Below are 24,768 nucleotides of genomic sequence, written 5' to 3'. Positions count from 1 at the left end.
GTAGTAACAGGGCTAGTTTACCTTTGTTTTTGAGATCATCAATTTGGATCTTGAGATCGAGGAGGGCTGTCTCCGTACCGTGCTTCGGTCTAAAGCCGGATTGTCTCGTGCCTAGTAGGTGGTTTGATTCCAGATAGTTCTGTATCTGAAGATAGGCTGCTCTATCTAAGATCTTTAGCAGAAATGGGACCGTTGTGATAGGCCTATAATTGGTTGGAACCTCCGGGTCTAAGGTGGGTTTTTTTTAGGAGAGGGATAACCCAAGCATCCTTTAGGTTATTGGGGACCATTCCCGAGTGAAAGGAGGCGTTGATGAAAGAGGTGATAAAAGGAGCGAGGTCGTGAGCTAACTCCTTAATGATCGGGGCTGGACAGGTGTCCCCTTGGCAGTTTGAGGGTTTTAAGTTGCAGATGATTTTTTCAACCTCCAGAACGGTGAGTGGTGTAAAGCTGAAAGGCACAGGGGAGTCAGGGGTTGTTAATTTAGGTGGCCTGGTATTGCTATATGTAAGGGTGTGAAGGGTATTTTGTTTGGCGTTGATTTTGGATTGCAAGGTGGATATTTTGTTGAGAAGGGCATTTTGTATATTGTTGCACCAGGTGCTGTCCTTGGTGCACGTGTCCGGGGCAGGTGAGGGAGATTCTAACTGAGGATTTTGAATAATTCTCTAGTGTTCAATTCTGCCTGGGATATTCGTGAGTTGTATGTCTCCTTTTTGGCTTGTAATATGGCCTCCTTGTAGTTGAGAGGTGATTAGAAGGGAGGCTTTATTGGCAGCATTGGGGTGGCTTTTCCAAAGGGCTTCAGCCTTGCGCTTTTCTTTGCGTAGCGCGTTGAGCTGCGGGGTGAACCAGGTGTTCAGGTGGGACTGTTTGGCTTTACGGATTTTTAGTGGAGCTACGCTCTCAATGGCATTGGTCATTAGGCTGTTATAAGTGTCTACTAGGGCAGTGGGGTCCTTGTCCTTCTGCTGTGCAGCAAGAGTGTTCAAGCAAGGGAGGATAAGAGGAAGCAGTTTCTCCCTGGTGATATCTTTTTTGTTTCTGGTAGGTATAGCGGGGGCTATGGTAGGTATGGGCTGGGGGTTGGTGGCTGGCAGGAGGAAGGTAATAACATGGTCAGACCACGCGCATGCATCATTAGAAGTGACATTGGTGTTACAGTTAAGGTCGGCTAGCCAGTCGAGCGTTCTTCCTTTGATGTGTGTAGGATCACGAATACGCTGCTGGAAACCTAGGTTGGAGAGGGTGGTGTCTACTTCAGTGGCCATGTGGTCCTTGGGATCTGAGAGACCTAGGTTGAGGTCTCCTAGTAGCAGTATCTGAGAGTTGGGCTTGGTGTTAGTCGACAATGTGGATGCAACATCATCTGTGAATGAACCCAATGGGCCTGGAGGTCTGTATATAAGGTGGAGTGTAGCTGTATTGGTAGGAGAGAGCGTAAGTTTCACTGAGAGAGATTCTGCAGAACTAAGTTGTATGTGGGGAGCAGCTCTCATAATGATTTTGTTGCTATGAATAAAGGCGACTCCTCCTCCTTTCGACAAGTTGGAATGGCGGTCGTTTCTGATGCTGGTATAACCCCTGGGAAGGGATAGAGCGAGTAGTGGGCCAGAGGCATCATGTAACCAGGTTTCGGTAATAGCTAGGAAGTCAAGGTTCTGGACCGTGATGAGGTCAGCGATGTCAAGGGCGTGCGCCGTGAGGGATCTAGCATTGATAACGGCTCCCTTGAGTGCTGCGATGGGTAGGGTGGATGGTGGAGGACTAGGCGTTATGGTAGAGTTGGGCAGTGGAAGGGCAGAGCGATTGCGCAAAATACAAGGTGGTCTGGGCAGTCTAGTTCTAAGTCTGCTATTCCTTTGTTGTAAAGTACATGGGATGTTTGGAGTGGGTTTGGTAGCAAAGTGCTTGAGCCAGAGGGCTGGGTCATTGAGGTAAGGGTTTGATAGGGGCTCGGGATGGTAGAGCATGGTTGATGGGCGAATAAGTAAGGTCTTAGTGTGACTTGCGCGGTAGCTGGCAGCAGTGCAGGCTGATAGTCCTAGGAAGACTATGAATATAAGGTCAATGCTGGCACAGGTTCTTAGCTGCATGTCGCAGCTTGTATTACTCAGGGGACTGAGGATATAATTATATGGGTTCAGGAGAAAGGGTGTAAAGGAGTAGAGGTGGCGCGACTAGGCAGCCAGCAGCAGTGTAACTCAGGTCAGTAGGCACAGTACAGGGACATCTAGATTCAAAATGGCACAATTAGGCAGCTAACGGCAGTGCAAATCAGGTCAGTAGGCACAGTACAGGGACATCTAGATTCAAAATGGTACAATTAGGCAGCTAACCGCAGTGCAAATCAGGTCAGTAGGCACAGTACAGGGACATCTAGATTCATAATGGCACAATTAGGCAACTAACAGCAGTGCAAATCAGGTCAGTAGGCACAGTACAGGGACATCTAGATTCAAAATGGTACAATTAGGCAGCTAACGGCAGTGCAAATCAGGTCAGTAGGCACAGTACAGGGACATCTAGATTCATAATGGTACAATTAGGCAGCTAACGGCAGTGCAAATCAGGTCAGTAGGCACAGTACAGGGACATCTAGATTCAAAATGGCACAATTAGGCAGCTAACGGCAGTGCAAATCAGGTCAGTAGGCACAGTACAGGGACATCTAGATTCAAAATGGCACAGCAGTGCAAGTCAGGTCAGTAGGCACAGTACAGGGACAGCTAGATTCAAAATGGCACAATTAGGCAGATAGCAGTGCAACACAGGTCACTAGGCACAGTATACAGGCATCTAGATACAAAATGGCATTGGACAGGCATTACAGGATATACTTGTAAAATAGGGGGATGTAAAGAAAGGTCTAAAGGAGAGGGGCGAGTGAGGGATGCACTGCGTTCAGCCGTAGGTGTAAAGGATGTGATCCATGGTAGTTGTAGCTGCGGGTAAGTGGCCAAGGCGTCCCGCGACGGTGAGTCGGGAGGTGAAATGCGGGGTATCCGGGTGGCACGTTATAGGCATGGACAGCACACACGTGTGCAGCCGTGCGGAATGGCAACGTTAATTGGACAGGAACGTAAGAAATGCGCTGTAAATTAAGCACTTCTAGTCAGCAGATGGTGTTATGCATGTGGCAGCGCTGGCTTACCTGGAGCAGAACGGGCAGAGTTCCTGGCCCCTGAGGCTCCAAACAGGCACACAACAGGCCTTAGTATGGCCTTTGTTGTGGCCGGCGTTTCCGCCTGCCGGCGGATGCCGGAACGAAGAAAAATGAAAGTGTGGCCTCGTTGTGGCGCCGCGATGCGCCCGGAATTGCAGAGTCAGGCACTAACGTTTTAAAGTTGTTTACTGCATGAAAAGTGTTTCAAGACTGTTTAAACGTGTGCGCGAGTCCACGTGACGTCAGTAACGTTATGGGAGCGCGCGGGTATTCTGAGCGATAGAGCGCGTGTGCAAATGAATAGCACAAGTGTTTGAGCGTGTGCACATTTTTAACGTGAGACTTTGCGTAAGAAAGCGCGTGTTGGGTTGCGATAGAGCGCAAGTCCATTTTTAACTAAGCGTGAGTTATTTTGAACGCGTGTACAATTTTTAAGTGAGTGACGTTGCGTATAACCGCGTGTGTTCGGTAGCGATGGAGCGCGAGTTCATTTACTTGCGCGAGTTGTTTAGCGCGCGTACTCTTGTTTTCATGCGTGCGTGTATTTGTTAATATGCGCGTGTGAATTTTATATGCAAGACAATTTTTCACGTCTTGCGATTTCGCGTGTTTATCGCAAACGCGTGTCGAGAAAGAAACTATGCGTTCATATGTGTAAAAAGAAAGGGTTCACACGCAGAAGGAGAGCAGCATTCAAGAAAGTTTATGAGTTTCTATTTAATGTAATTTTATGCAAAAGGAATTAAATTCTTCAAAGACAGACTGCATTTCACAAAAGCATTTAAAACTCAAACATTAGAGTTAAAAACTTTAAAAGCAAAGAAGAACATCTAAATCTGTAAGGTGTTTGCAAGGGTCATTACTTTAGTATTCTAAAGAGACTTGAATGGCTTGAGACTATATGCACTAAGCATTATAATTGTTTACAAGATATTCCATACAGATAATTAACCTCTCCGTCTTATACAGAGGTTTAAGAGGTAATGAAGTTTATTTTAAAATAATTTTAGAAAAGAAGTTTATATTAATATATAAGTAACCAAGTGTATTTGTTTACTACAGATACCAGAGCCTACCAGACGGTTGCAGGGCTGCAGTGTCAGTTATTTTCTCCAAATTCCGCTTTCCCTTTCTTGGGGTACTCAGCTCAGCTTATACTTAAGGGTTGAGAGGTGAACTCCTGGTGAGGGTCTGTGGGCCCAGCATCAGCTCCTGTGGAGTTCCGTCAAGCCGGACCCTGACAATAGGAGCCCATGAGAGGGAGTAGGACTTTAGTGTCATCAGCATAGTTTGTGTACGCTATGCCGCAATCATCCAAGTCACTTAAAAGAGGTAGGGTAAACATTGTAGAGTGTGGGTGCGGTGCACGATCCTTGAGGGACATAACAGTGTGTGGTGGGTGCTGCGCATGCATGATCCGAGAAGACTCATAAGTCTCCCTTTCAGGAAGGAGGAGGTCCACGATGTGGCTTCAGGTGAGAAGTGGCCAGCATTTATGAGTGGTTTACATAGGGCATCATGGTCAACGAGATCAAATGCAGCCGACAAATTTAGAAGTGCCGGCTTATCTTTGTCCATCAGGTCACAGAGTTGAATCTTGAGATCAAGTAAGGCAAAGACTGTCCATGGCTCGGGCGGAAACCAGATTGCATCTTGCCGAGGATGCTGTTTACTTCCAGAAACAGCTGGATTTGAGTATAGGCAACTTTGTCCAAGATTTTCTTTACAAGAAATGGCACCATGGTGATGGGCCTGTAATTGTTGGGTGTCGCAGGAAAGGTTTTTTTTTTTTTTTTTTTTTTTTTAGTAGTGGTCAGACCCACGCCTCTCTACGGCATGCAGGGACGCTGTTGGAGTTGAATGAGGCATTAATGAATGCTGTCAAGATTAATTACTCACCTGCTTTATTGTTCACTTGTTGAATTGAATCCTAATTTGGGATTAATATTACAGCTAATTACTGCTTTTTAAAGAATGCTTTAAATATCGGTGTATAAATAAATTATATAAAACTTTAAAGTGTGCAAGTGTTTAATTGGATACTTGCATTTACTAGTTTCATTGCACAGCTCTACAGCTCGCATTACCCCTCTTTAGAGGAGTCTGGCTGCCCACTCACACTACCGACTTGTGTAGTACAGGCCTATATTAAAAGGTGGGTTACCTAATGCCAAGAGTAATCTTGTGTAATCCCACACCAGTTGGACTGCACTAATTCTTACCCAACAGCAGTGTCTCCCGCCGACAGTCGCAAACAGGCCTAAAGTCAGCGATTTGTGCTGACTAAGGCCAGTTAAGGTCTGTGGCGCCTAAGACTGGCGTTACAACTGTGTGCACTGAAAGTGCTGATGGAGTCCTGGGCTCACAACAGTGCGTGAAGCAAACAGATAGACACCAATACAATAAGATAAGAACGTTGCAGATAAAATCTTTAAATGTGTTTTAAGCATAAATGAACAATGCCCATCTATAATTTACAAACATCAGCTGGATAATCAATAAAAAAAAAAAATCTAAATAGCTGCCTGCTATGAAATTGAGCTACATAATAGGAACAGGTTCACATGAGATGTGTGTAAAACACAGCCTCTTTCCCAGATTGCTGTCATGTACAGGTCTCATGCAGGGGATGCCAACAACCAATCAACGTATTGCACTTGCATGACTTCCCTGGAAAGAGTAAGCGGATCGGACAACAGTAGGGGGGGGGTTTGTTGTATCCCAGGGGTAGCCTAGCCCATGTTTACTGAATTCCTCTATGGGAAACTGCAAAGAAAAACCGGCTGTCTATGTATGGGAATGCAAGGAAGAACATGCAGATCTACCACTGTAAAATCTTCTGATGGTGGTATACAAGACAAACGATGGAATAACAATGTACTGCTCTCATGTCTTGAACAAATCTAAGTGTTCCTTCCTGTCTTCTTGACAGGTAAAGGTGAGCGTATTAAAAAGGCTAGATGTGGGGATGACCATACCACACTTTAAGAGACACTAATAAACATGCCTATTCCTTCCTCTTCTGGATTTAATGGATAGTGTTGAATATGAGGCAACCTCTGTGTGATCAATTGTAATTTTATTTATTTTTATTTGAACTTTTACTTATTTACAATAAGTTATCAAAATTTCACCTCATCTGCAGCCGAAAGAAGAGAACAAAAAAAAAGACGAACCTCCCACACTAACTGGTACGTTGCAGTGGCTGTTATGAGAACAAGGAACTAAAAAATAGCCTTTTTTTATGATATTCGTATCCTGCCAGCTTTGCTGCTTTGGAAAAAAAAAATTCTCAGCAGAGGGCGCTGTGCACGAGGTTGTGGCTTCGATGTCCCTCGACGGGCTCAGTACCGTGTCGACATCACCATCAGTATAAATGGCTAATGTCACTCCCGTTGGCTACAGTTCTTTTTTTTCGAGGAAATATTTGAGGAACACCCAGGTGTGCCTCATGACTGATACTCTTTGTGAGAGGAAACTAAGTAACGTAAACTGTACTGTGGGGTAGGATGGGAGGGGCAATGAGGCATAAGTGGGAGGAACATCCAGTTGAAAGAACGTTAAAGTTGGTAAGTAACTTGTTCTTCGAATGGATTGTGTTCTCCCACGTATTCCTCATCTTATGATAGACTCCCATAGCAGTGGTAATTTTGGAGGTGGGATTACTAGTTATTCTTCTCATGGACAGAATGGAGTACCGCTTTGGCAAATAAACCTTCATTGAAGAAGAGGCATCTAAGCAATAAAGCTTGATGAAGGTATGCATTGATGCCCATGTTGCAGCTGAACAAATATCTGCTGCAGGGACTCCAGTCTTCAGAGCCGCAGAAGTAGCCATCCCCTAGTGGAATGGGCTCGAAGCCCATCCGGTGGGTCCTTTCCCACCAATCTGTAGCACTCAATTCTAGCCATAATGATCCAGCGGGATATAGTTTGTTTTGTCACCGCTAATCCCAATTTATTACCTCTATAACCTACAAAAAGTTGGTCATCTTGACGTAATTTTGACATTCTTGAAATGTAAAAAAATGAGCCCTTTTGGGGTCCAGTCTATGCAGTCTCTGCTCTTTGCCCAAATGAGGAGGATAGAATGTTGGTAATAAGCCACAAGAAGGACAGTCTTTAATGTAAGAAGCCTCAAGGGACAGGAGTGCAGAGGCTCAAAAGGTATACAAGTTAGAAACTTAAGTACTAGATTTAAATCCCAAGTTCGGACATGAAAGGGGACTGGAGGGTACACATTAGTAAGCCCTTTAAGGAATTTAATGTTATTTTGAAGAACGAAACCTCTTCCGAGGAGCGCTTGAAAATGGACAGCGCAGCTAGCTATCCTTTAATTGTTCCGATCTGGAGCCCCAGATTGGCTAGATGCAATAGGAAAGCGCACCATTGAGGTGCCACAATGAAAAGGGTCCACATCCTTATCTTTGCACCAGTTACTGAACTTGTTCCAACGACACTGGTACAAAGATTTTGTTGCTGGCCTTCTGGCCGAATGCAAAATCTCCATTACGTCATCCAGAAGATCCCAGTCCTTGTATCTCAACCTCTCAGAAACCATGTGTGAAGGTTGAGTGTTTTGACCTCTGGATAGAGAGCCCGACCTTCCTCTTGCGAGAGGAGATCCTCCCTTTGCGGAAGACGTATTGGAGGGCAAATGGACATGTCAAAAAGGTCTGGGTACCACATCCTCCTGGCCCAATCTGGCGTAATTAGGATCATGGTTTTCCTGAACTTTCTCAACCTCCTGATAACTTGAGGATTTACAGGGACTGGAGGAAATGTGTACAGAAGTGGAAACCTCCAGTCCACCATGAACAAGTGTCCTAGAGCTCCTCTCAGAGGAAATACACTTTAGCAGTAATGTTCGCACTTCCGGTTGACCGTGGTTGCTAACGGATCCACTTGAGGGGTTCCCCAAAGGGCAAAGATCTCCAGAAGGACTTCCTGAGCTAGCTCCCACTTGTGGGAGACTGCTCTGCCTGCTCAGAGCATCTGCTGCAGTGTTCGGCTCTCCGGCTAGATGAACTGCCGATAGAGAGATTTCCTCTCGTATTGGGCAGAACCAGAGCTGAATTGCCTCTCTGCACTATGGTAGTGATCCTACGCCTCCCCTCTTGTTGAAGTAGTACATGGCCACCGTGTTGTCCGTCATTATCCGGACATTCTTTCCCTGTACAGAGGGCAGGAAGGCCTCAGATAATGGAAGGCCGGCAGATGCTGGGCATTCTGGAACTTTGTTACCATCTGCAGAATGTGGAGAGCTCTCGCCTTACCTTAGGAGGCGAGGCTTTGCCCAAGGAAGTATCCAAAACTGCTCCAATATACTGGAGCTTTTGGGCTGGTATCATGTGAGACTTCTTGACATTGAGGGAGAAGCCCAGTTTGTGAAGGAAGCGACAGGTGATCGACAGACGTTCCTGAGCTTGTTCGGGAGAACGTGCTCTGATCAACCAATCGTCCAGTTAGGGGTAGACGTGAATCCCCCTCTCCTGAGACTCACTGCTACCACCGCCATCAGTTTGGTGAAAACCCTTGGGTGGAGGTCAGCCCGAATGGCAGAACTCGAAACTGAAAGTGAGAACCGCCAACCGCGAACCTCAGGTACTTTCTGTGCTTGTGATGGGTTGGCACATGAAAGTAGCATCCTGAAGGTCCAATGATAACAACCAGTCTTGGAGTTGGAGCCTGAAGGATCTGTGAAAGGGTTACCATTTTGAACTTGTCCTTCCAGAGGAACTTGTTCAAGTTTCTTAAGTCCAAATATGGGTCTCAATCCTCTGTCCTTCTTTGGAATGAGAAAGTAAGGGGAGTGCCAACCCTTGTTCCTCTCCGCTACAGGTACCTGTTCAATTGCACCTTTCTCTAGCACGGTTAAAATTTCCTGCAACAGGAGCGGCTCTGGAATTTTGACAGAGTTGGTTCCTGGTGGATGATCCTGAGGCCTTTTTAGGAAGGGAAAGCAGTAACCTTCAGCTACTGTCTCCAGTGCCCAAGCATCTGAAGTAATGCCCTGCCATTCTTTCAGATGCTGAGAGATTATGCCTCCCACCAGGGTTTTGTGTGATAAGGCTGAGTGATTTGGAGGCGGCTGCAGGAGCGGCTGAGGGCAAAGATGCTGTTCCCGATGCTGGTTTTGCATTTTTTCCTCGTCCACCATGAGCAACATTTCTCTTGCCTCTTTGAATAGCCTGTACTCTTCCTCTACCAAAAGAGGAGTAGTCTGTAGTCTTTGAGGTCTGTAGTTTTTCTAAGCTTTCATCAGCTTTACTACCAAACAGCCTCAAGCCATCAAAAGGCATGTTGAGTAGGCTGGCCTGCACAACTGGTGCAAACCCTGACTTCAATCACGCAAATCAGCGTAGCACTGTGCTTGCAGCCATGGATCTGCCGATACTATCAGCAGTATCCAGTTGAGACTGGATTAATTCCCCCATTGCCTCCTTTCCGTCTTTGACAATATTCAGGAAGCCTTCCCTTTCCTCGCCTTCCGGAATATGTTCGGCCGAAATGCAGTCCCACAGGGTATGGGTGAACCCGGCCAGGGTACAGGTGACATTAGTTGACTTGAGAGCCATGCTACCCGAGGTAAAGACCTTACGGGCCCAAGCATCCACCTTCTTATCCTCTCTATCCGGGGGGATAGATGATATGCTGTTTGTCTTGAGGATGTTGCAGGCTGAATAACCAGACTTTCTGGAGTGGGATACCTGCTTAATCAGGATCAGAACTAGAAGTTCTATACTTCTTTGGAAAATTACTGTTGACTGCAGCAATTGTATCAGGAACTTCCCAGTTTTTTTTCTACCGTTCTTTGAAGTGCCCTATGGAAGGGGAGAACTGGATCCATCTGGAGGACCTGATCAAGTATATCAGTCATATCATCCTGATCAAAAGTGGGTGAGGCTCTACCGCAGCCCATGTATTCAACCACTCTATTCATTAGACTCCTGTACCCTGAATCTGCATCAATGGCACTAGCAGAGTGACTGGTATCACACAGGTCTCATTTTCGATTCTGGATCGATTAATTCTTCTGGGACCTCCAGTACCATATTGTACTCCAAGAAGGAGAAACTTCTTCAGAGACACTTTCTTAAAATATAGAAGACAGACTTAAAGAAGTCCGACTTGGAAGTCGGACTTGGGTAAAGGAGTAAATCTCCTTTCCTGTACCTGAGTTTGGGTCGAAGGAGTCGAAGACACTGTCGATGAAGGTGTCGAAAACGCTTTTGGCTTCGATGTCGAATCCGTCAACAAAGTCGTTGAGGGTTTCAACAACATGTTTTTTTAGACATGCTGGAGAAACGCTTGATTCGAGGAATCTTCGTCGATTGGACATTGACTCAAGTCTTTCGAGTTTCACCCTTACTACTGGATTTTTCCATAGTAGTTCCCGACTTCCCTGTGTCGTCTGACGGAGTGACCGGGTCTGGCTCTTTTGAGGCCTCTTTGAGGGGGTCGAGGCCGCATTCTCAAAGACTTTCATCTTCCTTCTAAATTCATCCCATTTTCTTGGGGTATCTGACTTAGTAAGGCATCGTACCAATTCGGTAGACTTATCTGAGGAATAAGAGTGAGATCTATGTCTCCTCTCAACCTTTTTTGAAGGGAAAGAGTGTCTCGATCAACTGCGTGATCGAGACCTCTTAGAGTGTTTACAACGATCAGATTCTTTTGAATCGCTCGATTTCCTATGGCTTTTTGACGAGGCCTTCGGAGGCCTTGGAAGCTTCCCGCCCCACCGCCAGTTTACTTTCCTCTCATGAAGGGCCTTCTCCGTCATCGAATGACGGGAGCCACAGTCACCTGTTTGATGGTCTGAACCTAGGCACCAAAGACAAATACGGTGAGGATCTGTAATCGTCATCTTCGATCCGCAGTCTATACATTTTTTGAATTCCGTCTTGGGTGTAGAAGACGACATTTGAAGAAAAATTCGAAACATGCTGTTCGAGAGCAAAGCCATCGGACAAACGGAACTGAAGCCAACAGGCGTGCACTAGCTATTTATACTGATGGTGACGTCGACACGGTACAGAGCCCCGCCGCGGGACATTGACGCCATAACGTTGTGCACAGCACCCTCTGCAGAGAATCTTTTTTCCGAAGCAGCGAAGCTGGCAGGATACGAATATCATAAGATGAGGAATACGTGGGAGGACAATCCATTCGAAATACACAATTAGTTTCTCTAAATCGGCAAGTAGCCGTTTGGGATGGCACACATTCTTCCTACACCCTGAGGTGCCTTAAATAACTAGGACACTGTGGACATGAATATATCACTGGTACGTTTAGAGCAACACTGAGCTTGGTGTCAAAGAAAAGGGTTTGGGAATAAAACAAAGTTTAGCAAATAGTCTGAAGCAGGTAAGTACTTTTGAACCCCCCCCCCCCCCCCAATGCAAAGCAAATTAACCCTTTCCTGGAGGAAAGGTAAAGCACAAAGTCAGAGGTAAGCAGAGTCTTTCAGGGATCCAGGCCAGCTAATGTTAATTGAGCAAAAGTCTAGGTGAGCTGAAGCACTTCTTGTAGGGAAGTAAAAGTCTTGCAATGATTTAGAAGTCACTGTAGGGCCACAAGCTGGAAGGCTTGTAATGGGCAAAGCTGCAAGCAACTCTGCAAAAGCAAACAAGACAAGACAAGTCTCAACCGAGAACTAGCAAGGCTACACGACAAGAGGCAAGTCCCCTTAGTTTTACAGTACCTTTGGTTAAAAGAAATTGGTTCTAGTTGGCTTCTGTTCCTGTGAAGATCTGCAGATCCTGTTCCTGGGCCTCAGTCGTGGGGAAAAAAGGGAGGGTGCCTGTGGACTCCTGTACTACGAATTGAAGGTCGGCGGCAGCAATGGGCAAACTTGAGATGAGCGGCATTTTGCAGTTTCAGCTCCTCCCGGCTAGCGCAAATAGCAGCACCGCGGATCTCCGATACCACTATGGACTTTCCTCGCATCTGGGGTCAGGAACTCTGTTCAGGTGGCTCAGGCTTGGTCAGTCATGCTTCCTGGGAGTCCGGGGGAACCTTCCTGGAGCATGGTTCCAACTTAAAAGACACTCACTCGATTCTGGTGTTCCTCTCCTTGGCACCCGGTCCCTGCAGCAGCAGTGGAAGTACAGCCAGCTCTGGGAGGATTTCCAGATGAGCCCGTATTGGGTTTGATTGGTCCCACCAACCGAAGGGGAGAAGTTATCCTTTGCAGGTCTTCTCTAGTTGAGGCGAATTCAGAGCTTCAGCACTGCAGCAGGGCTTCACCAGGCAAACCAACGGTCCAGGAGTTGCAACAGGTGTCTCTTCCAAGTTCTTTGGATTCCTTTGTCCAGTGGTCCACTCTGCCTACCAAGCAAAACGCCTCGCCTTTCATGTAGGTTTCTTCCTTCCATTTGCAGCCTGTCAATCACAGCAGGGTGGCTGTCTTCCAAGGGCAACCCTCCAGCCAATCACCCTTGGGTGCATTCCTGTAACCAAGGAGACTAAGCACAGGGCGTTTAGGGTACCTCCCTTGCTTCCTGCCCTGTTAGACACGCTGGAACCAGAGGTTGGCTTCACCAGTGAATACTGCCAAAGGCAAAATGAACAAAGGGACCAAACCTGGTTTGGCGCACAGTAAATCTCAAGAAGGACCTTTCCAACTAAAAATGACGAAAAAAGAAGACTGGGGCCATTTTGACAAAATTGGCACCCATGGGTACTTTACTGTAGCTGCAAGTGCAGCCCGTTGTAGAAACTCAATGGTAGTAAAAAATAAACCACTGCCACCAGCCATTAACTGTAGAAAGGGTAACAAAAATGTTTCATGAGAAAGAACACAAAGGGGATACTTCGTAACCGCTCCAGCACCCTATTGTAAGATAATGTGTGCTGGGTCTAAAAGTTATAAATATAAGTAAAGTCAATTTCACTTCTCTTAGAAACAGTAGTTTCAGCAAGAGAAGGTATTTAAACCTTTGGGAAATCTAAGAGACTTCCCTGTGCCACTGCACTGAAGGTGATGTGTGTCACAATGTGAAAGATGATGCCTATGGAGTTTGTCAGATTCTAAAGTCAAAAGGAAACAGAAAACAGAATTAAAAGTACTAAGTTCCAAAGTTCAGCAAAAGAGCTGGGGGGTCTCTAAGGTGGGAGGAATTGAGCACTAAAACTGAAAATTCTCCCTAACAGCACCAAATATGAAGAGCGGGTACCCACAGGAGAAGCGGGACGTGGAGGCAAAAATATCTGCTAATCGGAGCATATTGGCAAGCAGTGAGTTTAGTGTCAGGGCCATTCACAGAGACATGGCTTTACAAATCCTTGACAAGAAGTGAGTGCCTACAATCATAAAAAAGAACCACAGCTTCACTTTTGCCACTTTAAGCAGAATATGGCAATATATATAAAAAATAAAAACACCCACGATAAATGCTCAGGGTGGGGCTGGGAGGAATAACAAAAAGGGGTTTCAAGTGCAACTGTGCTCCACATACCTTGGAAATTTTCGGTCAAGCATTTGTCCAAGCAGTTCGAAATATGCATCTGCAGCTCCTGCTTCGGAACCCGGTGCCTAGCATTGTACGGGCAGGTGGCCAAATCCTTTGCAGCCTTCATGTTATTCTGAGCAAAGAAAAAGAAATTAAAATCCAAAACAATAAAAAATAATCACAAGTATGCAACAAAATAAAAAGGGCGGTGAAGCAAAACCGGTGGGATAGGAATGAGTAGTAGGTCCCTCAAAACAGCAAGTGTAACTGCTTTTCCAGTTGAGTGCCATCATGAATTTGTGCAGTGGTAAAAGGACCAAAGTCAAACACAGTCTGTATAAGTGACACAAAGTCCTAGAGTGTCACTTCAGTGTGGCAACAATGTACAGCGGTGCATTTTCAATTAATGACATGCCAGTTTTACTCAGGAGTGCCAAGTGAATGACTCGGATACAATACCCTACAAGCGCAGTTTCGCTGTGAGTGGCTTTGAGTTGGCTGTTGGGTGGGGAGCATGTATTGGTGGCAGCCTTTCAGACTTACTTGGTAACCACCTGCCATATGTTGGGCTGGGACTACGAGTTAGTGTCATGAACGCCATTTCAGAGTCCTAGGTGGAGCTCCTATGGAGACCGGGTGCATTAAAAGGTGTGGCCATGGCTCTGCCAGCCTCACACCGTGAGCCAGATATCGCTTGTTTTGTAACCTGTCTGGATTTAATGCTCAATTTGCATCTGGGTGATAAAGCCAGGTAAGAACCCAGTTAAGCTAGTTTTGCAGTGCCACCCACTGACTGGGTGCCCAACAATAGGCTTGAAAGAATGCAACACTTAAAAAAACTATTTTACCCTCCATGGTTCTATGAAACCCCAAACATTTTGCTTTTGAACCGGTCCTGAATTTTACAGGAAGGGAAGCCTTCAGCTTCACTGTCCTGTCCTTTTTGCTCAATGTGTTATGGGGAAACTGATCAGTCCTTCTGACTATCAGTTTTGGGAAACTGTTTGCCTTTTGTCTACCTTTTTGGTAACAGTTTTACATTGCACACAGCATCTTACAAAGGTATCCCTATTACAAAACAGTGCATCACCCTAGTCTTTTACACTTGGGATTTCTGGTTACCTTTATCTGTGCCTAAAGACAAGGTGGTAGCGGAGCAGATACATTTTTACAATGCGTTTTATTTCTAGTTGGCACATTTGAGTTTACTTCATATGGCTACTAAACGTGGCTAGTGCCCTAAAATGGCCACACCACAAGTTTGCTTTTTCTTTGGCCGTATTGATTGGCCTTCTTCCAAATCAGGAAATTCTGATACATGGTCATGCACTGGCCTGGGAAAACCCGAGCTTTCACGGGCTAGTTAGGCATGTGCGAGAGTGTGGCTTAGGCAGAGGGTGGAACTGTCTGGCACTACGGATGTGGAGTGAGACCAAAGTCTGGGTGTGCGACATACCCCGGGTTTTCCTGCGCAGACACCGGGGCAACCCCCTTAGTTCTTGGAGGCTGCCCTGGCGTCTTTCAGCATCGGTTTGGCTGAAAACGTAGGCGAACTACGACTCCCAGCAGGCTCGGCAACATCTAGTCACGTGGGGGCATGCGCAACGTTCCCTCTGTACCTCGCAGCACAGCAGCTTTTTAATCAGCTGACAGCCGCAGCTGGGTGCTCCTTAACCTTTGCTAATTTGGCCCCGGAAAGTTGCATCTCCAGTTGCCTTAGTCCGGAATTCTTGATTTACCTTGGTTACCGAACACAGGACTGTTACCACTGACTTTGCACGTAATATTTTCTGGTTGGTTTCTGGCTCCTTGTCCCTTCCGAATGCTTTTCCCCATGGCTATTTAACCTTCGGCTTTGTCCCTTGACTAATCTAAGAATCGTCCTTCATGTCCGACGCCCAATTCCCAGCCCTGCATCTCTGCGTTCCTTTGCTACGATGTCATCTTTTCCTTTAGACACGGGCTCTGATTCCTAAGCTACTGTTTATCTGCTGTTCTGCCCTCTGAATTACACCAGTCTTCCTTAAAGACGCTTTGCTGCAAAATCACACAGGTTTCATTCTGCACAAGCACCAAAGGAAGGACGCTCTGCTGCTTTTCCCCCCACACATGTGGTGTGACCTGTTGGACGCTCTGCAGTACTCAACACAGGTTACTATATTGGATTATTACTTTTGGGATGCTCCGTTTTCTTCTTGGTTGGTTACTTTTCTTCAGTACAAAATCACCTTAGTGGGCACCCTCGAGCTGTGGGTCAGGGTTCCTTGTAACAGTCACTCCTCTTGGGACTTGTTTCTTCAAGTACTACGCTCCAACACATGTGGTGATCTCTCTTTGTCTACAAGTAGGTTTCCGGCTTATCCACGATACTTAACAGTTAAGAGAGGGGTTGCTGAGGGCGGTGCGGCTGGGACATCTTGTTTTTATAGGTACTTAAGTCCATTGTATCTGCTCTCCTACCTCAGCTCTGTTGCTGCTCCTGTCTTTTCATTCAAGCCCCTAGCCTGTCGGGTATTTCATTATTCTTCAGGCTGCGCTCTTGGGAGGGGCATGGGGGTATTTGGGGTGGAGTCTATTTTTCAACAGTGCCCAGGACCTCGCCTGAGTGATCTGTCTCCAAGGGTTCGTGGTTCCTTCCCACAGCAGACGGAACACCACAATGTGACATGAGTGAAATCAACAACAGTCCCCGACTGGACCACTGCTGGCTGTTTGAATGGGGCAGATCCTTACAATTGGTGGGCTTGGACTTGCTTCCGGGCTGGATTTTGGTAAGGGGACTCCTGCAGCCATTTCTTCAGATCGTGTTGGAGTCAAGAATCCTGTGTAGAACAACAGACTGGGCCTCTTCAGGAGCCTTCAATATTCAGCTTCTCTTCTTGCGTCTTGAGGCCCTGTAAGATTATCTGATCTGTGAAGGCCCTGTGCAGAGCTTCAACCACTGGACTGGTGGAAGCAACCATTCTCTACATGTTGATGAGGATCCGCCATCCTGAGCCTTCGGAAGTGTCCCCTGGAGCACCCAGTGAACTACATAGCTCTCCAGTGGGTTACCTCGCTAGAACAGTTGCCGTTCTGCGGTTGCAACCAGAACTTTGGTGGTCGCCAGCTTGTGGTGTAAGCCACTTTCTAGCTTCCTGATTCAAGGGATCCTACTCTGGAAAGTTTCCAACCAGGACTGCAAGGACGCCTGTCGTCCCTGTGTGAGGTGGCCATCGCTGGAACTCTCCTTCCCCCAGTCCTGTGAAGTGTCCTAAAGGGGTCTGCATTGGTGCTTTCTGCATTTATCAATCGCCACGGGTTGTACGCAGCTCCTGGATCCGACCAGAAGACTCCTTGCACCCACATCTACTGGGCACCTTTCAACAGTGGGAAAGCCAACCTCCACCGACCCCTGTTAACCAATCCAGTCCTCTGGGGAAAAACTGAGTTTGGGGGCAGGGGAAGAGGCGTAAGTAAATGCAAAGCATTTGCCTCCCCCTGTCCTTACAGCTCATTTTATTTCACCAACACAAGAACTTTACCTCCATCAGATACATTCTGGGGAGAAGCCTGCAACTTTCAGGCACAAGGCCCCACCCTTCACAGGGATTGGAATTCTGAAGCTAGGGCATTTTTTGTTACTTGCATCTTACTGCATCACTTGCCTTATTAAGTCATTGAATGCATATTCGAAGGTATGGCGACTGTACACATGTTTATTATTGAAGCAGTGTGTGATATCACATTGTGGTTCATTTTCTAGTGTGTGTTTTGGGCCTAGAATAAAAGTATTTTTTTGTACTTGCCTTACTAAATTATATTGTGTGCTTCACTGTGCAGACTCATTGTGGACCCTTTGCCCCACACACACTCCTGAGAATAGCCTGCTCTCCACGCTTACATTGATTAGGCGGGTAATAAGTCATATGCAAACAGTGGCATATACGCAGCATGATTCCATTTGTTTAGTGTTTCCTTAGTTTAACCAAGGATTGGCAATGCCAATAGTTTTGGCGTTTACTACGTTCATTTGCATTATGCATTTATAGGCAAAAGGTGCAAAGAGGAGTGCAAAATTTGAAAGGAGGATGTAATAACGTGTGCTGAGCTGGGGAATGGAGAAAAGGAGGAAGCCATCTTTAAGTGATTCATTAGATGGTGCGTCAAATGAAATTGTACATAGAGCTGAATAAGGTACTGAATGCTACACTTCAAAGGAAGATAGTATAGAACCACGTGGTTCCGGTTTGCAATCATTAACCGTGGGATTGGAAGTTGGCCATATGATAATGTAAACTATTTATGGATATCGATGCAGGACAGATTCTTGGGCTCGCATGTCTGATTTACTTCATCCTTCGAAGATCGATTAAACGAGTATAATTAAATGGGTTAATAAAATGTATATATAAAGTTGTGTCATTGCAATATAGTTCGATCTGCCAATCAAATTACAACACCAATTTACTGTGCCGCGTGTGTGGAATCTGCCCGTATAACAGAGGGCTCAAAGTTACCAAGGACACTATCTTCCACCTTGGGGTTTCATCTGGAAACCCAATTAAAAAAGTGATTCAGTGATTTTATTTGAATTAGAAATCTTATTGATCAATTAGAGCCATTTTGATTTTATGAATTATAGAAAGATAGATTGCGGCTTCTACAGTATTGGATGATGCTTTTAAACAATGTGTTTAAAGTTTAATTTATTGTGCCATAGTTAAGTAAAAAACATGTTTAAAAAAACAAATCACCAGCTGCACAACGTTTAGGATACTGCTCTGTTTTTGTGCAATGCGTGCACTCGCATTTTTCCAATAACTTCGGTAAAATGATGAGCCATGGTGAACTTTTAGAGCGCTTCCTTTCAGCACTATTCTGTAGCCCTGTGATAAAGTGGCGGTGGGGCAGGAGCAGAGCATATACTTCCAGCATTAGCTGGGCTACTGGATGACGTGCTGAAGATAACAGGGCTGCAGCTAGAACCAGTTCACTTCACTTTAAAGGCTATTTGTAGTTGAAAGCCTTTTATGCTCCGTTTCTTACAGTAAAGTTTCAACGTGTTAATGTCCCACGCTGGAGTGGGAATCAAAACACAACTCCCTCATTGTAGCAAATGGTCTAAAAATAGACTAGATGCTCGCGTTAGTATAATGTCTTGTATGTAGCAAGTATGCAAACATGCCTTCAGCACAGTGAAGGACACTTCATAAGCACTAAGCTATGTAGGGACGTCATTTCACCAAAATGCCATGGGCAGCGGAAGTGATACGACTCTTGACCCCCCCTACAACATCACAGGAAGTGAGGTCATTGGACCCCACCCCGAAGTGATATCGCGTCGATGGAACACAACCGTTCACTGTAATGTGATGTACATTTCATACAAGAATGGATGGCCATGATCAGTGTGTATAGGCCCATGTTACCAAATGACTGAATGCAAGCAGACCCCCATGACCAAATGCTTTATATAGAAAAAAAAAAACATACACCCAATCTGTGTTGGTTCTCATTTATCGACCTTGGAAGGATGAAAGGCTGAGTTGAGGCGTTTAAGAGCAGACTAAATCAGTGACTCGCCCCCTGAAGTGTGCCTGAAATAAACCTTTAATGAGTCCAGCAATTATTGTATAGAATTCCAGAAAGACACATTTGGTATTCCTATTCTTTCTTATTTAGGGTCAGTGCTGAAAAAGTGTTAGACTTGTGGCATTCCCACCCTTGCACCCCACTTAGCTCTGTCCTGGCATATACAAAATCTAGCCTTTTTTCGCATTCTGCAGCGTGACCTACCGTGGCCATGTAGTTATGGTTAAGTTGCTGTTGCCATAGGAAGAGCACTTTTTGGGCGGCTTATAACTGCGCTGGCCCTGGATGAATCCTCACCAAACGTTGCAAAAAATGTATATGGCCCACTCTGAATTTTTCTGCGAAGTTTGGTGAGGTTTGGTCGAGGGGGGGCAAAGTTATAGGGGGGGGGTCCCAAAACTTTTTTTTCCCATAGACATAATGGGAAAAAAACTTTGCTCACTCCTACAGTTCAAACCACTGGATGGATTTACACCAAATTTGCGGCTGGAGCGGCAACTTGGTCCCGGAAGCATGCTTTTTTTATTTATTTGGTGTAAATCCGTCCAGTAGTTTCTTAAAAATGACAAAAATGTAAGTGAAAAAAATTAGTGATCTGTGTCCGCTTCGTGGACACTTCCCTGTTCGCTCCGCGGACAGGACGGGGATTGGGCAAGCGCTTGCGTGATGTCCGCAGACATCCGACGCGCTTTGCTATTGGCTGCCGAGAAGCGTGCAGTGCATCGTATTGAGAGACGCCCGCCATCTTTGTTCATCGGTTCATCAGAGAGTTGCACAGTAAGCTCTGTGTGTTCCTCCCGTTCCCCCCACCCCGCACTCCTCATGCTCCGGGTCTCTCCCGTCACCCCCCCGCCCATGGTCCGTGTCCCTCTCCCGTTCCCCCCCACCTCCCGCTCATGCCCAGTTTCTCCTTGCCCCCCCACCCCCCGCTCATGCCCCATGTCTCCCTACTGTTCCCCCCCACCCCCGCTCATGCCCCGTGTGTGCCCTGAGTGTTCCCTGTTCCCCCCCCACCTCCCCTGTTCCCCCCCACCCCCCGCTCATGCCCCGTGTGTGCCCTGAGTTTTCCCTGTTCCCCCACACCCACTCATTCCCCGAGTTTTCCCTGTTCCCCCACCCCCAGCGCATGCCCCCACCTCCCCTGTTCCACCCCACCCCTGCTCATGCCCGTGTCTCCCTCCTTTTCCCCACCCACCCCCGCTCATGCCCCGTGTCTCCTGTTCCCCCCACCCCGCTCATGCCCCGTGTGTGCCCTGAGTTTTCCCTGTTCCCCACCCCCAGCTCATGCCCCCCACCTCCGCTGTTCCCCCCTACCCCCCGCTCATGCCCCCCACCTCCCCTGTTCCACCACACCCCTGCTCATGCCCGTGTCTCCCTCCTTTTCCCCTCCACCCCCCCACTCATGCCCCTCGTCTCCCCTGTTCCCCCCTACCCCCCGCTCATGCCGTGTCTCCCTACTGTTCCCCCCAGCCCCCGTGGCTCCCTCATTTTCCCCCCCCCCCCACCCCCCGCTGATGCCCTGTTGTGTTCTCTATACACACACCGCCTTTCCCTTTCCATGGTGGCCATCTTGGTAAAAGATTTTCCTTCCTACACTGGGGCGCCGCAGGCGTCTCCGTTTCGGAAGAAAAATCTTTTTTTTTTTTTTTTTAAATCACCCGGGGTTCCCACTTTGAGGTGCCAGTAGTCTTCAACTATTGAAAAGGATGTTAAGTTGCACTAATAAAAACCTATGAAATTCAATGAAAAAACTTTGTTAAAGGGAAGTTATGGTTCCAAGTAAAACCGAAAAACCCTTGAAATTCGCCAGTTATGGTAAGCTAAGGAACCATAACTCGCGCCACCACCGTGCACTGCTAAGACGAACACCCACGACAAAGATGACATCACAAATGTCTTTGATGACATCACTGATGACATCACATGCCTGGCTCACTCTTCTTTTGCTGACATATCTAGGCCACATGGTTTTCTTCAGTAACAGTCAGAAACTACATTTTTTTTATTTGTAGACGTATCCTTCAAGTAGGTTCTTACAGTAATTCCCTTAGAGTCCAGTCACATCATATGAAACATATACATAGGGGAAGACACAAGCTTGAAAGACAGCAATCCTTTTTGTGCATGAAGATAATCAATACACTTATCAGCACTTTCCGCTAGTTCTGTTTTTTTATGGCTGTACTTTCCCTGTATATGGTCATATTTGTATACATTAGTTTAGTTTAGTTTATTCATTTGTATTGCGCACCAGACCCGAGGGTATGAGGGCGCATGAGCAGCAAGGTGATTCAAAGCTTGGTTACAGGATGCTTATACTTTACATTACATAATTATACATTACATTACATAATTACAGTGTGACGATGAAGGAACATGTGTACAGTTTGGCAGGAGAGAATGCAGTAGATGTATTTAAAGAATTACAAATATATACAAGTTTAGTATTACAAATTTACAGATTCTCTTAAAGCATGCAACGCGGAGAGCAGCCGTGTGGTGTTAGAGGTGTTAGTGGTTCGTGATCTTTAACCAATGGATGTAGTTGCGTCTAAAAAGTGAGTAAGGTTGGGGAGTTCTGAGCGATGGTGGTAGGGAGTTCCAGTGTTGGGGTGCTTTCACCTGGAAGCTGTTGCCACCCATTTTAGTGCGTTTAAACCTGGGGACGGTGAGCAGATTAGCATTGGAGGTTCTGGTGGGTCTGATGGGGCTGTGTTTGCATATTCTGTCTGCCAGATAGCGTGGGGCAGCATTATTCAGGCATTTGTGGGTGAGCGATGCTACTTTAAGCAGGATTTTGTCTGTTGTGCTGAGCCAGTTATGGGATTTCCTGATATTGGAAATGTGTTCCCTCCTGGGAATATTGAGTGCTGCCCTAAGGGCGTTGTTTTGTAGCGTCTGAATTTTGTTGGTGATTTGTTTGGTGGCTCCTATGTAGAGGGCGTTACAATAGTCCAGTTTGGATAATACCAATGCTCTGGCAAGTGTAGTGCAGCTGTGGGTGGAGAGGAAGGGTTTGGCTGCTCTTATGAGCTTGCATGTGTAGGCCGTAGAGGATGCCATCGAGCTAACCTGTTTGTGGAAGGTTAGGGAGGAGTCGAGGTATATTCCTAGGGTTTTTACTTCTTTCGAAACCTTGATTAGGTTCCCATCTATGATGAAGTTGGCATAATTGTGGTCGAGTTTGGTTAGGTTGGACGTAGAACCAAGGATGATGAGTTCAGTTTTGTCATCATTCAGGCATAGACTGTGCGAAGCCATCCATGCCTGGATGATGAGATACACCCTGTTCACCAAGGCCAAATCCTGGTTGTAATCTCCCGTCAACGGGATGAGGATCTGTGTATCATCGGCGTAGTTAGTGTAGGTGATACCCAGGCCGTCTAGATCATCAAACAGGGGCTTTGTGAACACGTTGTACAGAGTGGGGGAGACGCACGAGCCCTGTGGGACTCCACATGTAATGGGGATGGGTTCGGCGGCGGCAGAGGAGGAGAAGACTCGCATGGATCTGTTGTTGAGGAATGACTCAATCCAACTGATGGCTTCTTGTGAAAAGTGGGCAGCTGAGTCTAAATGATTACATAGGATTTTATGGTCAACTAGGTCAAACGCCGCAGAGAGGTCTAGCAGGAGTAGTAATGCAGTTTTCCCGTTATCTCTAAGGTCGTCTATTTGGGCTTTCAGATCTATCAGGGCTGTTTCAGTTCCATGTTGGGGTCTGAAGCCGGATTGTCTTATTCCTAGAAGGTGGTTTGTTTCAAGATACTTTTGAATTTGTAGGTATGCTGTCTTGTCTAGTATCTTGAGCAGGAATGGGACGGTGGTAATCGGTCTGTAGTTGGTTGGGATGGACGGGTCAAGGGAGGGTTTTTTGAGGAGAGGGAGGACCCAGGACTCTTTAAGGTTACTGGGGACTGTTCCTGAGGAAAAGGAGGCATTGATGAGTCTGGTGATGAATGGCGAGAGGTCTCGTGCCGCGTCTTTAATGATTTGTGGGGGGCAGAGGTCACCTTTGCAGTTGGAGGGTTTAAGGCCAAGAATTATTTTTTCTACTTCGAGGGAAGAGACTTTGGAAAAGCTGAAGCGAGCAGAGTTAGGTGTGTGGTGTGAGGGTGGAGGGCTCGAGTGGGCGTTGATGGGGTTGGTAAGATTGGTGAGGGAGTCTTTCTTATTTTTAATTTTTGTTTGAAGGCCAGTGACTTTGTTTAGTGCATTTTGGATACTGGTGCACCATTGTTTGTTTTTAACGCAAGTATCTGGGATTGTTACCGGGGTTTCCAATTCTTTCAGGATAGTAAATAATTCTCTGGAGCTGGAGTTGGATTGGGAGATTCTCAGGTTATAGGATTCTTGTTTGGCCGCTATGATCTCTTTTTTATAGTTGGCCGTTATTTTGTTAAGCAATAGTTTGTTGTGGTCAGTCGGAGATTGTCTCCAGACTTGTTCCAGTTTACTCTTTTCCAATCTAAGGGTTTTAAGATGGCTGGAGAACCATTGGTTGAGGTGCTTTTTTGGTTTGGATTTTCTAAGTTTCAATGGTGCAATGGCGTCTAAGGCTATGCGCATGGTGTTGTTATAGCCTTCTACGAGGTCATAGGGATTAGAGTCTTGGAGTTGGCTTAGTGTAGGAAGAATGAGTGGGATCAGTTTTTCTACTGTGATTTTTATTTGCTTCTCGTGTGGATGGCTGGGGCTAGTGCCATGTTGGTTGTAGGGCTTGAGGCCTCAAGTGAGAAGGAGAGGAGGTGGTGGTCGGTCCAGGATTGGGGAGTGTTGTTAGTGATCGATACGGCACAGTTATAGTCTGCTATCCAATCAAGGGTTCTCCCTTTGTTATGGGTGGGGCTGGTTACTTTTTGTGTGAAGCCTAGTTCAGACAGGGTGTTGCTGATGAGTGGCTTGATTGTCTTTGGGGTCTTTGTAGCCTAAATTGAAGTCTCCTAAGAGAAGGCATTGTGAGGAGTTTTTTAGGTTGTCGGTAAGGATGGCATTGAGGTCTTCCTCGAAAGATCCCGGGGGTCCGGGAGGTCTGTATAGTAAGTGAATGGATATTGTTTGGGAGTTAGCAATGGGTAGTTTGGCTGTAAGTGATTCACATGATGGGTGGTGTGTGGCGGAGTTGAGTCTGATGTTAAGGTGGGTCTTGGCAATGATGGCCAAACCACCGCCTTTAGCTTCAGTTCTGTCCGCTCGGATGATGGTGTAGTCAGTGGGGATGGCTAGCGAAAGGGCTGGGCCTGCGGCTGCATGAAGCCAGGACTCTGTTATGGCTAGGAAGTCTAGATCTTCAGCTAAAATGAGATCAGCGATGTCCGTGGCATGGGCAATCATGGAGCGTGCGTTGATGAGGGCACCTTTTATAGGTAGGGTTTTGGCTTTGGCAGGGGTGGGGGTGGTAGCTGTGATGAGCGCTCTATTGTTGGTTGTAGTGGAGTTGACGGGTTTAGGTTCGGGTTTTTTTAGCGTAAGGTTAGCGCAGGAGCTGATGGAGGTTCGGTGTGTGAGTATGGATTGTGAGGAGTCCCTGGCTCTAGGCTCGTGTATTTTTGGAAGTCTGGATCGTAA

General features: G+C 46.5%; 1 protein-coding gene across 5 annotated transcripts in view; it reads right to left on the bottom strand.

The window, feature by feature from the left end:
- Positions 1-24,768, bottom strand: part of LOC138582170 (protein D7-like) — a 1,409,716-nt gene that overhangs the window by 923,308 nt on the left and 461,640 nt on the right. For all 5 annotated transcript variants that reach the window (XM_069653210.1, XM_069653214.1, XM_069653212.1 and 2 more), the window contains one exon: positions 13,633-13,759. In XM_069653210.1, the coding sequence (XP_069509311.1) occupies positions 13,633-13,759 (127 nt within the window). The remainder of the gene's footprint in view (positions 1-13,632; positions 13,760-24,768) is intronic.

Source organism: Ambystoma mexicanum, chromosome 3q (assembly GCF_040938575.1).
Source record: "Ambystoma mexicanum isolate Mex_15411 chromosome 3q, UKY_AmexF1_1, whole genome shotgun sequence".
NCBI classification, from domain to species: Eukaryota; Metazoa; Chordata; class Amphibia; order Caudata; family Ambystomatidae; genus Ambystoma; species Ambystoma mexicanum.
Note: the sequence above shows the minus strand (reverse complement) of the source record. Positions and strands in the feature narration are given on the sequence as shown.